Source organism: Leucoraja erinacea, chromosome 31, assembly GCF_028641065.1.
Source record: "Leucoraja erinacea ecotype New England chromosome 31, Leri_hhj_1, whole genome shotgun sequence".
NCBI lineage: Eukaryota > Metazoa > Chordata > Chondrichthyes > Rajiformes > Rajidae > Leucoraja > Leucoraja erinaceus.
In genome coordinates, this window is record NC_073407.1 from 1550171 (window position 1) to 1567903 (window position 17733).

At 46.8% G+C, this 17733-nt stretch overlaps 1 protein-coding gene across 1 annotated transcript in view; it reads right to left on the bottom strand.

Annotated features, from left to right (window-relative positions):
• The window catches only part of LOC129711822 (gelsolin-like), an 88257-nt gene that overhangs the window by 58865 nt on the left and 11659 nt on the right, over positions 1-17733 (bottom strand). Inside the window, exon 2 of the mRNA XM_055659758.1 lies at positions 1855-2056. Within this exon, the coding sequence (XP_055515733.1) occupies positions 1855-2047 (193 nt within the window). The 5' untranslated portion in view covers positions 2048-2056. The remainder of the gene's footprint in view (positions 1-1854; positions 2057-17733) is intronic.

The window sequence follows — 17733 nt, forward strand, 5'->3', positions numbered from 1 at the left end:
ATGACATTGCTCAGAGGGTCCAAAGATTACAAGCCAGGCCTCAGGACTTAGGCAAGCGCAGTAATACCAGCTACTCCACTCCCACTGTGGTCTTATCACTGGGAAATGCCGAGCGCAGGGATATACACTCAGTCTGTCCTCAATCTAACTACCAACCCCCAATGGCAGCGATGGTTATGTCTACAGTAATATGTTATCAAAGCACCAAATAAATGTCTGGGCAGGTGATTGAGAGCTGGGCCAAACAGATGGACTTTAACAAGTAGTTTAGTTTCTCAAAACAGGCAGGGGATTCAGCAAGAAAATTCAATGTGGAATTCAGACAGTGGAGCCAAAAATAGAACCCGACTCCCAAGTGGACAAGCAGTGGATCGGAATCAAAGGAGGACATCTTTCAGCAGATTGAGAGAAGGGTTTGAGCAGGGGATTACAGGAGCTAACAGACAATGGAGAGGCTGGGAAACAAACACCGCCCACGTTACAAAAACAACAAATTCAGTTCAGTTCTCCTCCATGCTCCTGAGCCAGGCTCCTTCTTTGGAGGATAGAGGCATCTGTTGTTCAAACAAATGCACAAGCCCAGGGAGCAGTCGAGATGTCCCCAACTGGAAAGGGGACTTCAGGACAACAACGATCTCCACCCTGTCCCACCCCCACACGCTTTGACAGAGCAAGTGTTTATTGTACAGTTTCCCCTTATGTTCGCCATCCCAAAGTGTGACACCACACACTTGCTCAGATTAAACTCCATCTGCCACATCCCCGCCCATTACTGCATTGCCATCAGTTTGATGCAGCAAGTGCAGAGGAAACATCTGGAACCCACAAAAAAGAGAGCGAGAGAGAGCGAGAGACACACACACACACGAAAATTTACATTTATACCAAGCCAATCAGTTTAACCCAACAGCTTACATACTGGGGAAGCATGATGGGGAAAAATTGGCCAACATAGAGAACTTAAGGATGTTAGTGAGGCAATAAATAGATTACAGGGGCACTGCCATTTATGGTGCCCATTTGTTTATACAAATGGAATGTGGCTTTGTAAGTGACAGGAAGCATAAGCTTAAAGTTAATTCCGGGGAAAGACAAAAATCCAAAGGTTACAGAGATATTGATCAATGACGACTTATTTAAATGTAGATTTCACAAGTAACCATTGTTTTGTGAGAAGATAAAAAATGCTGTAGGTGCTGTGAAACACTTTGGGTTCTCTCAGAGCATTTACCAGTGCGTACTGTTAAGGCGTTGAATAAACTGACTTGTTCGAGAAACTCACCACTGATCCAAGAGATCTTTTAATATTGTGTCTGATCCTATCTGAGCTGGGCCCATGTAACACCAGATTCAGGGAACAGGTGTGACACAAACCCTCGTATGCAATCCCATGAGCATGTTGATCCAAGGGCAATTTTGTGGAAGGGTCACAATTGCAATCAATTCCTATGTGAAATGAAGTTGAAATCCTCCTGCAGTTTACTGGAGTGTTGCACAGTGGCTACAAATGCATGCACAAGTTACTTCACAACTACATTGAAAATAAGCCAGCAGACGGCAATTTGAATTGGATGCAAATACACAGCATAGATATTACAGATGGAGGAATTTACAAGCAGCCAACAAATAAACAACCGAGTGTGGAACTGGATTAGTATTGAAGAATCTGGTCATTGGTTTAGTTCCGTGGCCACAAATCCTACAGTTGTTTAGCCAAAATTCCAGGCAGCAGCTTGCAAATGGAACAGCTGATGGCACCTTCCCTGAATGACGTTTGAGAGAGAGAGAGAGAGAGAGTGCCAATGCCGATTCAAAGATAGTAACAGGGCTGTAGTTGCCGAGAGCAGCACTCACCCAGCCAGAAGTGCAGGTCATACTGAAACTTGCCCGAGCGCTGCTGAATGGTGCGCATCACCAGGTATGCGTCTCCCATGAAGAAGTCTCCATATAGGTTCTTCGGCACAGCCACGAGGTCCAGCTTCTCCACCCGCCAGATCTGCAGGCCAGTCTCCTTCCCGGCATTTTCAAATTCAGGGTGGTAAACCATTGTGGAAATCCTGGAAAGAAGTCAAACAGCTTGGTTAAAACGACAGCGTGGAAGCAGGCCCTTCAGCCCAACCTGCCCACACCGACTAAGAGACTAGAACTGCTGGAATCTCAAGCAAAACCAACCACATGCTGGAGAACTCAGCAAGTCCGGCAGCATCTGTGGTGGGGAAAATAATAGGAAGACAAAGATTCCGACCTAAAACATTTCACTCAACAGACAAAGGCCCCTAACCCCCCATGGGGATGCGGCCTGGAGTCGAGGACCTAAGCCAAGGAGGGTGATAGATGGAGGCCCGCTGCAGCCTGGGGCTGGCCTAGAACAGGCACCGGTTAAGAACAAGACAGGCTCAGCAGACTAATTCTATAGACTTGCTAGTTGACAATCAGGTCTATGGCAATACTCTACTGGACTGTTCGTAAGAAAAAGCATTTCACTGTGTTAGCACTTTGCGATAAAAGCACGATTGAACCATTATAGGGAGAGATTGGGCAGGCTCGGACTTTATTCTGGAGGACAGAGGGCTGATCTTATAGGGGTGTATGAAATCATACGAGGTATAGTGAGGGTGAAACCACCTGGAGTCATGCACCTGGAGTAGGGAAATGAAGCACCATGGGTTTAAGGTGAGAGGAGAAAGATATCATAGGTACCAGAAAGGCAACATTTTCACTTAGACGGTTCAACCCGAGGTCCACATACTGAGCTGCCAGAGGAGGTAGTTGAGGCATCTACAATTGCTACTGCATCTTCGTCTGCAGAGGCGAATTAGGTCAAAGCTGTGTGATTCCATATCTGTATTCTATGACCCGAGTCATTGTCTCCACGGATGCTATCGGACTCATTGAATTCCTCCATAGAACAAAACTATCTAGCACACAACAGGCCCTTCGGCCAAAAAAATCTGTACTGAATATGACACCGAGAGCACTTCACATCTGCCTGCACATAATCCATATACCCCGCTCTCCATATGCCTCCTCATGCCATTAGCGTATCTGCTTCAACAACCACATCTAACAAGTGCGTTCCAGGCACTCACTACCCACTTAAACAACTTGCCACACATCTCATTTAAACATTGCCGCTCTCACTATAAAGCTACGGCCTCTAGTATTTGACTTTCCCATCCATGGAAAGATACTCTGACTGTCTACCCCCTCTACGCCTCTCATAACTTCATATACTTCCATCAGCTTTCCCTACAACCTCCAGCACTCCAGGGACAACAATCCAAGTCTGTCCAACATCTTTCTGGAGCAAACACCCCCCCTAGTCTACAGGAAAGTAGACTATTATCTGAATGGTGGCCGATTAGGAAAAGGGGAGATGCAAAGATACCTGGGTGTCATGGTACACCAGTCATTGAAAGTAGGTATGCAGGTGCAGTAGGCAGTGAAGAAAGCGAATGGTATGTTAGCATTCATAGCAATAGGATTTGAGTATAGGAGCAGGGAGGTTCTACTGCAGTTGTACAGGGTCTTGTGAGACCACACCTGGAGTATTGCGTACAATTTTGGTCTCCTAATCTGAGGAAGGACATTCTTGCCATAGAGGGAGTACAGAGAAGATTCACCAGACTGATTCCTGGGATGTCAGGACTTTCATATGAAGAAAGACTGGATAGACTCAGCTTGTACTCGCTAGAATTTAGAAGATTGAGGGGGGAATCTTATAGAAACTTACAAAATTCTTAAGGGGTTGGACAGGCTAGATGCGGGAATTCTGTGGAATTCTCTGCCATAGAAGGTAGTTGATGCCAGTTCATTGGCTATATTTAAGAGGGAGTTAGATGTGGCCCTTGTGGCTAAAGGGATCAGGGGGTATGGAGAGAAGGCAGGGATGGGATACCGAGTTGGGTGATCAGCCATGATCATATTGAATGGCGGTGTAGGTTCGAAGGACCGAATGGCCTACTCCTGCAACTATTTTCTATATTTCTATGTAAATCCAGGCAACATTCTGGTAAACCTCCTCTCCAAAGCCTTCCTGTAATGGGGTGACCAGAATTGCGAAGTCCTACAAAGCTGAATCATGACTCCAATACTCCATGCCCTGACCTATGAAGGCACGCATACCATAGGCCTTCTTCACCACACTACCTACTTGTGTTGCTACAGTCAGGTAATGATCAAATTTGACCCCAAGATCCCTCTGTACATCAATGCTCTGCAGGCTCATGCCATTAATTGTATATTTTTCCCCTTGGATTTGACCTCACAAGGCACAACACCTCACACTTGCTCAGATTAAATTATTTCTGCCTCACCTCCAGCTGGTTGTTTTTTGGTTAAAAAAAAACCCCCACAGAATATTGGCAAAGCCAACTCATTCCACCAGATCAACATCAGCAGGGAAACAAGTCTGCTCCAATAAAAATATTACAGACTGGTTCTCTGAACATGGACAGTGCCCGTCCTTGTTTTCCAAGGTGGCTGGGTCAGCTCAGTGAAGCGTTGAGCCTCTGTGCTTACTAGATCGCAACTTTAACAGTAATGAGACAATTTAACATCACTGATAACTAGAGCCAAGAGTTGTACAGTTCACTCACTGAGGATGTGATGGGCTCACAAGGATAACATTGGTGAGGTTCATAAGTTCCAGGAGCAGAATTAGGCCATTCGGTCCATCGAGTCGACTCTGCCATTCAATCACGGTTGATCTATCTCTCCCTCTCAGCCCCATTGTCCAGCCTTCTCCCCATAACCCCCAATACCGTTACAAATCAAGAATCTGTCAATCTCCGCCATTGATGGCCTCCACAGCCTTCTGTGGCAGTGAATTCCACAGATTCACCACCCTCTGACTAAAGAAATTCCTCATTTCCTTTCTAAAGGTACGTCCTTTTATTCCGAGTGTCTGCCCTCGGTTTCTTAGTCTCTCCCACTACTGGAAACATCCTCTCCACATCCACTCTATCCAGGCCTTTCACTATTCAGTAAATTTCAATGAGGTCCCCCCTCATTCTTCTAAACTCCAACGAGTACAGACCCAGTGCCGTCAAACCCTCATCATATGTTAATCTAACCGCGCCCGGGATCATTCTTGTAAACGCCCTCTGGACCCTCTCCAACACCAGCACATCCTTTCCACAGATACGAGACCCCAAAATGTTCACAATACTACACATATGGTCTGCCCAGTGCCTTATAAAGCCAATCATTCCTGGGTTCATTCCTGGTATTCCATCCAGACAACATCCCATTGAATCCCTGTCTCTGAAAGTTGCAACCCCGAACCAGAGGTCAATCTACACTGCAGGAAAGTATCAACTGGGATTAGAGTTTTTATTTCAGTCTAGCTTTCAGCGTGCCACAGGAGACAGCTGCTGCTCACGGTTTGGCTCCCAGCAGGTCAGCGAGGCAGAGTGGGTGTGTCGGAGGTAATTTAAATCCTCTCTCTACATCAAGAGTAGCTTCCATTCTCACATCTCCTCAGGGCATCGACTAGAAGGCTCAGCGCTTTGTGACACAGACATTGACAATGAAACACGATCCAGTGTCATTCTCATCTCGACAATGGGAATGATTGATGGGGCACTTAAAGTCATCCTCTTGCTCGACAGCACGCAGAAAATAAAGAATGCAGATGCTAGTTTATACCAAAGATGGACACAAAGTGCGGAGTAACTCAGCGGGTCAGGCAACATCTATGGAGTGAAGGAAGATGCTGCTGCACCCGCTGAGTTTCTCCAGCACTTTTGTCTACCTTCGATTTTCCAGCATCTGCAGTTCCTTCTTAAACAAAGAATGCAGATGCTGGTTTATACCAAAGATAGACACAAACTGACTCAGCAGGTCAGGCAGCATCTCTGGAGAAAAAGGATGGTGATGTTTTGGCTCAAGACCCTTCTTCAGGCAGAGTCAGAAGAAGGGTCCCGACCCAAAAAGTCACCCATCCATGTTCTCCAGAGATGCTGCCTGTCCAACTGAGTTACTCCAGCACTTTGTGTCTGTCAGAGGGGAATGTTTTCTACCGTCAGCTGTTCATCCGTCTGGGGTAGTGTGGAACAAACAGCACAGCTGTACTGCACAGTGGGAATGTTTCATCCCTAATCACTGCAAAAAGACAACTGCCCTTGAAATGATTCTAAAGCACGCACGGGACCTTGCATTGCCAGCCCGTCGGGCAACAGGAGCAAGGAGTTACAGTTGTGTGGGCTCACCTGCTACAACAGAAGTGAACAAAATCCTGGACAGGGAGTACTTGAATTCTTAATTGATGCCCTAAATATACACTTCTTGCAGCAAGGCAGCAGCGGTACAGGAGTAGAGCTCGCAGTGCCAGATACTCAGGTTTGATCCTGAATGCTGTGTTCTGTTTATATGGAGTGTGCACGTTCTCCGTAATCACATGGGCTTTATCCGAATGCTCCAGTTTCGTTCCACATGGGCAGGTTTGTAGGTAGGTTGGTTTCTGTAATTTGCCCCAAGTGTGTTGGTTGTGAAAGCTGGATGACGTGGAACGAGTGTACAGGTGATCGATGTGGACACAGTGGGTTGAAGGGCCTGTTTCCATGCTGTATCTCTAAACCAAGTGTAAACCAGATAGTGCTACAGTGGGCCCCAACTTACCCACGCCGACCAACATGCCCCATCCACACGTTCCACCTGCCCGTGTTTGATCCATATCCCTCCAAACCTGCCCTGTCTAAATGTTTCTGAAGCTTTGCAATAGTCCCTGCTTCAACTACCTCCTGTGTTGAAACGTCACCTAATCCTTCGCTTCATAGATGCTGCCTCACCCACTGAGTTTCTCCAGCTGTTTTGTCGACCTCCTCTGGCAGCTCGTTCCATACACCCACCACCCGAGGTAGGAAAAGTTTATGGCTCAGGTTCCTATTAAATCTTTCCCCCTTCACCTTAAACCTGTGGTTCTCAACTCCCCTCCTCTGGACACGAGACTGTGTGCATCCACCCGATCTATTCCCCCTCATGATATTTAGTGCCAATCGATAAGAAGGATAGGGCACAGCCTTTGCCTGGCACGAGTGACAGGCGTGGCCCTCTCCACAGGCTGCTGTTCGCAGAGGGTGTTTACTAACTAACCATCCAGGAGCCCAGCTGTGAGACTGGAGTTCCACCTGCTGCTGGAACTGGCTGGAAAATAAACTTGTTGAGCAGCTTTGACGCCGCATCAAACAAACAGAACAACAAACAGCACCCGAGGGCTGATCGTCTCACTCCGCTGCACACCAGCTGCGGCTGAAGATTTACACACACGAGGGAAATAACGGCCATTTATGCAAGGCTCCCCAGCACATGGCGAGCTCACTGGCCAAACACAACATCAGGGCAATGGCAGTTAGGAGGCACAGCAGTAGAGTTGCTGCCTCAGTGCAAGAGACCCGAGTTCGATCCCGACTATGGGTGCTGTCTGTACGGAATTTGCGCACTCACCCTGTGACCGAATGGGTTTTCTACGGAAGCTCTGGTTTCCTCTCACACTCCAAAGATGTAGAGGGTTGCAGATTAATTGGCTTGGTATAAATTGTAAATTGTCCCCAGTGTGTGTGTGAGCAGGATAGCGTTAATGTGCGGAATTGCATCATTTGATGCCAAGACCAACTTTTCTCTGCTGACACATATTCCATATCCCTCCATACCCATGTGCCTATCCAAAAATATATTCAATGCCACTATCGTATCTGCCTCAACCACCCCCCTGAGCAGCATATTCCAGGCACTCACAACCCCCATTTACAGTTTGCCCCTCTCACCTTAAAGCTATGCCCACTAGTATTTATTTTTTACATCCTGGGATCCTACATCTGACCCCATCGACACCTCTCATCATTTACATCTATCAGATCTATCTACAACCTCTGGCGTTCCAGGGAAAACAATCCAAGTTTCTAAATGCATCTGTTCCCAGAATATTGTGCATCATCAGCAGCAGAGTGCCACTGCCTTCTCTTACACATCATGCAGTCGGCCAGTCATGGTCAAATGAAGAAGGGAGACCAGGCGATAGAGTGAATCTTTGGCCCTCACTCCCCCAGGCGAGTCAGGATGGAGCTACAATGGGAAATACAGATCAAAACGGGTCACGGCAGGATGGAGCTGGAGCTGCAGTCTCATGGAGCCTCTTACACAACCAGCTGCTGCATATTGCAGTTGCAACAGGTCTTGGGTCATCTCCCGAGAGACCTGCAGCTACAATGCATGATCACGTCAAGGTGTGTTAGATCATGAGGGAAATAGATCACATAATAATAATAATAATATTTTATTGTCATTGCACGTCAGTGTAACGAGATTTAATATGCAGCTCCAACCAATGAAAAAGAAAAGTAAAATAAATAAATAAAGCTGTGTGTTGTGACCATCCGAGGGAGACAGTCCATGGGGGGGGATGGGGGGCACTCAGCAGGGCTTGTTCAGAGCCGCTATAGCTCTTGGAATAAAGCCGTTTCTGAGTCTGGAGGTTCGGGCATAGAAGGCCTTGTAACGTCTGCTGGAGGGAAGTAGTTCAAACAGTCCATTACAAGGGTGTGATGAGTCTTTATAGATGCTGACGGCCTTCCTGAGGCACCATGTGTGGTAGATGCCCTCCAAGACTGGTAGCTCTGTCCCAATGATCCATAGATGCACAGAGTAGGTGAATAGAGGACCAGAGGACATAGGCTTAAGGTAAAGGAGAAAACATTTAATAGGAATCTGAGGGGTAACTTTTTCACACAAAGGTTGGTGGGTGTATGGAACAAGCTGCCAGTGGAGGTAGTTGAGGCAGCGACTATCCCAACATTTAAGAAACAGTTAGACAGACACATGGATAGGACAGGTTTAGAGGGATATGGGCCAAATTCTGGCAGGTGGGACCAGTGTAGCTGGAACATGTTGGCCAGTGTGGGCAAGTTGGGCCGAAGGGTCCGTTTCCACACTGTATCATTCTTTGATTCTATTACAGCCGTGATCCAGGGAGAGATTCTGAGATGGACAAGAGTGGTGTCAACACGGGGGTGGGGGGGGGGGGGGGGGAAAGAAAGGGATTGACTAACGCAGCCTGGCTCACCACTGACGTTGCAAACCACCCTTGGGCCAATACACCATGGAAACACTGAAGGTAGTGAAGTCGGGCACATCACCAGATTCACCACATTGTTTTATCCCCCCCCCCCCACAAACAAAAAGCTACAGAATAATAAATATGCAAAACATGAACAGTGCAAAGACATTTCCGACATTCCCAGCAGCTGTATTTATATTCTTTACTGTTATTTTTCATAGTGTTCACAAAACCATCATTATACCTGGTACCCTTGCCCCTCATGTGGCCCCCTTATGGGGCGATATCCCTTGCCTTGTTTGAGGGGGGTCTCCCCTCTCCCCCTCCCAATGCCCAGCAGCGGAAGGACGCTAGACTGTGCTCCTCCCCCACAGAGCCATGGCATTGGCTGCACTGAGCGTCAGGGCATTCCTCAGCACATACTCCTGCAGTCTGGAGTGAGCCAGTGAGCAACATTCCCCGATGGACATCCCGCTCTGCTGGGAAATCAACATTTCGGGCTGACCAAAGAGTGTCTTTCACCAAGTTGATGACCTTCCTGCAGCACTTGATGTCCAACTCCGACTTAATGGGCTGTTCCCAGGGATGCGTTCAGAGTGTCCGTTGGGTTAATCCGCACATTTTAGCAAATCTAACTGGAAAGCCACACAAGAGGCCTCCTGTTTGTTGCTCAGGCATCAATGTGTAGCCTTGGGGAGCCATCCCATTGTGTAAATAATAATTTACAAATGCAAACCGCCCAAACAAAGAGCCAGCCTTGCACTTGCTGTTGCTCAATGGAATCACCACCAGCAAAATCAACTGTTAAACATGAATGTTTAAAGAGGAATTGAGGGTGACATTGGTGCTTTGCAAGTACATTATTGGTTTGCTTGGGTAATCAATGTAAACGTAGACATTAACTTGCAGTTGAAGAGACACAAAAAGCTGGAGTAACTCAGCGGGACAGGCAACATCTCGGGATAGAAGGAATGGGTGACGTTTCGGATCGAGACCCGTCTTCAGACTTGTAGTTCCTGTATATACTGATGATTTAAGTAATTGTACTAAATTGAGATCCAAAAAGAATCTCCTGGAAACATTTTGTGACTGCACTACATTAGCACTACAGATGCCTGAACATGTCCTTAAATAAAATGTTCAAGGTTTAAAAAAATTGCTGCTCACCCAAATGTACCATAAATAACACCATGGTAACAGCAAAACAAGAGAACCAGGATTCCCATCAAATTACTTCAGTCAAGAAAAAAGGAAAGAAGTTGGTTCCCTTCCCCAGTTCAGAGAACCACATCCTGACCAAGTCTCACCCGCCCTCTGAAGTTGCGCAGTTCCGACGTGTACGGTGAAAAGTTTTTATGTTGCATTGTATCCAGTCAGTGGACAGACTATACACAATTACAATCTAGCTGTCCACAGAGTACAGATACGGGATGAAGGGAATAATGTTTAGTGCAAGAGAAGGTCCGGTAAAGTCCAATCAAAGATAGTCTAAGGGTCTCCATTGAGGTAGATGGTAGGTTATTTGGTGATAGGATGGTTCAGTTGCCCAATAACAGCTGGGAAGAAACTGTCCCTGAATCTAGAGGTGTGAGTTTTCACATTTCTGTATTTCTCGCCTGATGGGAGAGGGGAGAAGAGGGAGTGTCCAGGGTGAAATTTATCCTTGATTATGCTGGTGGCCTTGCCAAGGCAACACAAGGTACAAATGGAGTCAATGGAAGGGAGGTTGGTTTGTGTGATGGTCTGGGCTGCGTCCACAATTCTCAGCAATTTCTTCGGTCTTGGACGGAGATGTTCCCAAACCAAGCATCCCGATAAAATGCTTTCTATGGCGCATCTGTAGAAGTTGGTGAGAGTTGTTGGGGACATGACAAACTTCCTAAAGTGCCTGTCCCACTTTCACGAACCAATTCACGACCTTTTTTACTCATGGACATTTTTCATCAGGCTAGAAAAACGCCCCAACCTACTCGATGCCACGTGTACCTACGACTAGCATCACGACCTCCTACGACCTCGTGACGACCATGCTGCGAGTACGAGTCAAGGGCAAACTCGGCAGAGGTCGTGAAAGTGGGACAGGCCCTTAAGCCTTCTATGGAAGTATAGGTGTCGGTGTGCGTTTTATTGCGATAGAGGCAAGCTTTATTGAAGATCTTAAAGAAGGTTTTGAAACGCAGAAAGTTTACGTAGGCAATTCTAAAGTTGAGGTTAATAGCTACAGATAAATTTAAATTTGGGAATGAGCAAGAGGCCAGGTTTGGAGAAATTCAGATATTTCTAGAGGTTGGAAGACGTGCAATGGAGTCAATGGAAGGGAGGTTGGTTTGTGTGATGGCCTGGGCTGCTCCCACAATTTCTTGTGATCTCTTGCTACATCAAACTCACTGCGTGCAAAACCGCTGGGCAGGCATATCAGCAGCAGATAATTCTTTGCCCAAGGGCAGGGAGGGAGCAGCAATCAATGTCTGCGATGTCCACACAATACAAAGCATCACATTCCAGGCATTGGACCGTTCAGCCATTTCATAATTGGCCAAGGTGCATTCTTGGTACAAAAAGTGGTTTGTTAATGACAACCAAAGATCTTATAGCGAAGCAAGATGGATTACTCTCACGCAAACGTGAGGTACGCTCATGGGCGGATTCATGGGTGATTATAGGACACATTTTAGCAACCTGACTCCGCCATCTTGCTCCGCTTTCTTGCTCCCGCCTTCTTGCTTCCGGCCAAAGATTGGATCCGCAGCGGGGAGAAGGAGTGCGGGGCCCGGGGCAGCGGGGAGAAGAGAGTGCGGGGCCCGGGGCAGCGGGGAGAGAGAGTGCGGGGCAGCGGGGAGAAGGAGTGCGGGGTCCGAGAGTGCGGGGCCCGGGGCAGCGGGGAGGAGTGTGGGGCAGCGGGGAGAAGGAGTGTGGGGCCCGGGGCAGTGGGGAGTGCGAGTCTGGGGCAGCGGGGAGAAGGAGTGTGGGGCAGCGGGGAGAGGGAGTGCGGGGTCTGGGGCAGCGGGGAGAAGGAGTGTGGGGCAGCGGGGAGAGGGAGTGCGGGGCAAAATCAAATAAATGATTTAAAAAACATTAAAAAAGACAATTACCAGAATCAAATTTTATTCTTGACAAGAAGTTTGAACTGACAGATTTATGAATCTGACCCACACAAACGGTTGCCCCGCAACATTGATTACGGTGCGAGTCGGGTCGGGTTAGGTAGGCTCAGGTTGCTAAAATGGGCGTGGAAAATGCCCATGATCCCCTCCATAGCGTACTACACGTCAGTCCATTGCATTTAGCAGGAGTAGCCTATCTTGCTCTGCTAGAAGATCTTTGATGACAATGTCATCATCATTTACACAGGAATTCAATAACAAACACTCGTTCAGTCTGTGGAGAGGAGAACAGAGGGACTGTCATGCTTCTCTTCAGATGTTGCCCGACTAGCTGAGAACTTCCAGTAATTTCCTTTTTTCCCCAAGCTCATAAGTCATAGGATTCACAAGTATAGGCCACTCGGCCCATCGAGTCTACACTGCCATTCAATCATGGCTGATCTATCTCCCCCTCTCAACCCCATTCTCCTGCCTTCTACCTTCAACACTCTTACTAATCAAGAACCTGTCAATCTCCACGTTAAAAATACCCAATGAGCTGGTCTCCACAGCGTCTGTGGCAATGGCTTCCACAGATTCACCACCCTCTGACTAAAGAAATCCATCCTCATTTTTCTAACGGTAGGTCCTTCTATTCCGATTCAAATATCAAATTGCAACATCTGCACTTGGCTTCGACAAGTAGACCGATTATGTGCACGCCAGGTTGTCACGCTGATGCACACAAATCAGAGAGAATCCCCATGTGCTCACATCATTGTGGAAAGATCATCCAGAACATGTCTGAACTGTTCTGCTCCCCCAGGATCCGTCTAGCCAAGAGATTTAGTTTCAAATACTTCGAACAGAAAGAAGAGATAGTTATCAAAAGAGCTAGCGGGGCCAGAGGCCTGGGTTCCATCCAGACTACGTGTGCTGCCTGTACAGAGTTTGTTTGTTCTCCCCATGGCCGTGTGGAATTATTCTGGTTTCCTCCCACACTCCAAAGATGTACAGGTTTGTAGGCTTATGGCTGGGTTAAATTGTCAATTGCCCCTAGTGTGCATTGGATAGTGTTAGTTTCCAGGCTCGCCGGTCAGCGCAGAATTGGTGGGCCGAAGGGCCTGTTTCTGAGCTGTATTTCTAAACTAAACTACTGAACTCCAAGTACATTTAATTACAAGTCAAATCAATGTTAAAATCGTAGTTCTCTTTAATTGTTGATAAAAATTGATGAACTCACAATCTTCACGTTCAATTTTGCATTCTGTACTTGATTGGCATCAAATTAACGAGTTCTAACTGTCTCAGCGAGGACTGTTCACTAGAGATGGTTGTTAGCCCCTCTCCCCACCTAGACTGGGCATCCCACCACTTGCTGGTTTATTTGACAATCCCATGTGTGTGGGCAGTGCTGATCCCAAAGTCAAGACTGTAGCTTCTCTGCCAAAGTCTATCACTGGATTTCTAGAGTACAATATACCTAGCATAGTCTAGAGGATAAAAACCATTGTTCTATTATCCAGCAGTATCCTTTAGGTTTTTCTTCCTCCATACAGATACGCAACCGCTCACCTGTAGTTTTGGAGAAGTACTTTGCTGGAACGTAGCCTCTGATGGGGATTTCCATTGTGTGGTCAGAGTTGGGTTGGTCTCCTTCAACGTGTTTAGTTTAGAGATACAGCGTGGAGCAGGTCCTTCAGCCTACCTTCTGCACCAACCAGCGATCCCAGTACGCAAGCACTATCCTACACAATAGGGACAATTTACAATCTTTACTGAAGCCAATTAACCCACAAACCTGTATGTCTTGAGTGTGGGAGCAAACCAGAGAAAACCCACGTGCTCAGTTAGAACGTACAAACTCTGTACCGACAGCACCCGTATTTGGGATCGAACCCGGGTCTCTGCCGCTGCACCACCGTGAAGGGGAACGAGGGGCTCAAACTCAGAGCAAATAAGCCACCAGTGACCAGAGCACACTGTCAAACAGCTCAGGTAGGGACACTGCAAGCAATTGTCATTGGTTCAGTCCACATCTGACAAGGAGTGAGAAGGATGGCAAAGTAAGGGAACCGTGGATGACCAAACAGATTGGAAATTTGGAAGCAAATGCAAGGCTCATGATGGAATTAGACAGGGCCTTGGCAGAATATAAAGAGGAGGAAAGAAGTTAGGCAGGGGATTAGATGGGAAAAGAGGAATAGCAACATGGCTTTGGCGAGACGGATTAAAGAAAATCCCTAACATTTTTTATATCTACATTAAATACAAGGGGGTGACTTAATCGCACACCTCCAGATTCAGGGACAGTTTCTTCCCAGCTGTTATCAGGCAACTGAATCATCCTACCACAACCAGAGGAGCAATGCTGAACTACTATCTACCTCTTTGATGTCCCTCCGACTATCCTTGATCAAACTTTGCCTTGCACTAAACGTTATTCTGCTATCATATATCTATACACTGTAAATGGATAGATTGTAATCATGTATTGTCTTTCCGCTGACTGGTTAGCACGCAACAAAAGCTTTTCACTGTACCTCGGTACACGCGACAATAAACTAAACTGACATTCTATTAAATCTTCTCTTCATCCTTTCCAGCTTAACGACATCTTCCCTGCAGCAGGTGGCCAAAACCAAACACAATACTCCAAATGTAGCCTAACATCCTGTACAACTGGAACACAACATCTCAACTTTTACAATCAATTCCCTGACTGATGAAGGCCAGTGTGCCAAAGGCCCCTTGACCATCCTATCCATCTGTGACGCCACTTTCAGGAACTATGTACCTGCACTCCTAGATCCCTCTGCTCTACAACACTCCCCAGGGCCCGGCCATTCACTGTAAAGGTGGTCCTGCCCAAAGATCCTATAGCGGAACAACATAGACCACACCTGCTAAATGCAATGGGCTGACGTGTAGTACGCAACGGAGCGGAACGTGGGCCTTTTTTTCATCCATTTCCGTAACCGGACCTGACCGACTCGCAGTGTAATCAACGTTGCGGGGGAACAGTTTGTGTTAATAAATTAAAATTCTGAAAATTAGAAGATTTTTACCAAATAACTTTTATTTTAACTAGGATGTATCCCTAAGCTGCTTCCGTCTCCGCACTATTATCCTATGGGATCTTTGGTGCGGAGACGGAAGCGGATTACGGAAATGGGGCCTTAAATTACTCATGAATCTGCCCATGAACGTACTACGTCTTTTGTCCTGCCCATGTTAAACTTCCTAAAATGCAACACCTCACATTGATCTGCATTAAACTCCATTAACCATTCCTCTGCCCACTTGATCAAAATACCACTGTAATCCGTGATAACAAAAGCATTGTAGACAGTGAAGGTTATCTGCAAATTTACTAGTCATGCCTTGTACATTCTCATCCAAAATGTTAATATCGTCTGAATCTTCTGAATTTGCATATCGCCAACTTGGATGTGTTGTTAGTGCCCCCTTAAAACTGTCTAGTGAAGACGATTCAACTATATTGTTGTCTAGTTTATTCCATTCCCTTAAGGTTCTTACAAAGAAAGTGTGTATACATATAGCAAACATCACCGATCCCCAAGACACGTCGCTAGTCACAGGACTCCACTCCCATGAAAAATCTTTCAGCCAAGTGTGTTACCTTCCATGAAGCTAATTCAGTACCCAGGTAGCTAGTGTTCCCAGATCTCGTGTGATCTATGCTTCCAGAGCAGCGGAATCTTGTCACAAGGCCTTGCTAAAGTCCACACAAATGACACCTACAGCCTTGCCTCATCAACATTCACAGTTACTTTAAAAACATTAAATCATGTAACCTATTCCTAATTTACTACCATCTTTCCAAATGCTTGAATATCTCATCCCTCAGAATACTCTCCAATATCTTGCCTGCTGCAAATGTTAGGCCCAGTGGCCTAGAGTTCAGTCTTGTTCTTGCACTCCTTAAACTGGGGCACAAACATTAGTCACCTTCTAATCATCCAGCATCTCACCCATATCCAACAATGATTTCCTCTCTATTTTTCCCTCTGACATATATGTGTATATAGCAGGCTCTGGCAAATTGATTTATAGTTATATGAATTAGAACTTCCAGCACCTCCTCGACCATTAGAGGCTGTCCTAAAGACATCGCCATTAACTGTCCCAACTTCCCCGGTTTTCATGCCTTTCTCTGCAGTAAAAACAGGTATTACTTCTTGGTTACTACTGAGGCAACTGTTTAGATCTCCTCTAGAGGCTGATGGAATACAAGCCAGTCGCCAACAAGAAAGTTAACCTGATCAAATCTTCATCTCCTGCCCATTCACAAACAATGTTAACTCAGACCCAAGATAACCACGCAAGCTGACCAATTCTAGGGCTGCATTTCTAACTGGTCCTCCCACCATCAGTTTGAACCTGGTCCATTCTTCCGTCGCCCCATCCCAAAATTGACCACGTCACAGATCAATGCCCTGCAGATTAACAGTTACTTGGTGAATGGTCTCAACCCGAAACATCACCTATTCCTTCGCTCCATAGATGCTGCCTCACCCACTGAGTTTCTCCAGCATTTTTGTCTACCTTTAACAGTTACTTGGAGATCGCTAGCTCAGAAAATCTCCAGACATTAAACTAGTTTCTCTCCCACTCCCAAAAATGATTGTTTGAAATCTGCATTGGGTTCAGAAGTAATAAACCCACCTGAAAGCAAGGCAAAAGGGTAAAGGACAGCCTTGAAATGGGATTGGAGAGCAGAGATAATTGGGCCAAGTTAGATGTAATCTCTAGATGTCCCCACCAGACTGGCGAGAAGCTACTGGAATTAGGGCTCAACACCCCCGTGTGCCTGGGCCCTGGACTTTCTCACCGCCAGGCCCCAGGTAGTCAAGATGGGAGGGAATACATCGAAGTCCCTCACCCTGAGCACAGGATCGCCCCAGGGTTGCGTCCTCAGCCCCCTATTGTACTCCCTGTACACACATGACTGTGTGGCTAGGTTCAGCTCCAACTCAATAATTAAGTTTTCTGATGTCACTGTGGTGGTGGGCCTGATCTCAGACAACGATGAAAAGGCCTACCGGGAGGAGGTGGCTGATCTAGCACTCTGATGCCAGGACAACAGCCTCCTCTTGAACATCAAATAACTAAGGAGCTGATCGTGGACATTAGGAGGGCACATCATCCGAAGACGTACACTCCATTGAGGATAAATGGGGATACTGTGGATAGGGTGAGCCGTTTCAAATATCTGGGAGTCCACATCTCTGAGGATATGACGTGGGCATCACACGCCTCAGCACTCGTGAGTAAGGCAAGGCAGCGCCTTTACCACCTCAGGCAATTGAGGAAATTCAGAGTGTCTCCGAGGATTCTCCAGTGCTTCTACTCAGCGGCTGTGGAAAGCATCTTGTCCGGAAATATTACCATCTGGTTTGGGAATTGCTCTGCCCAGGACAAGAAGGCTCTGCAGAGAGTAGTACGTTCGGCCGAACGCACTATGGGAACTTCACTCGCCCCCCTGCAGGAACTATATATCAGGAGGTGCAACTCCAGAGCCAATAAAATCATGGGAGACCCCTTCCACCCCAGCAACGGACTGTTCCAGCT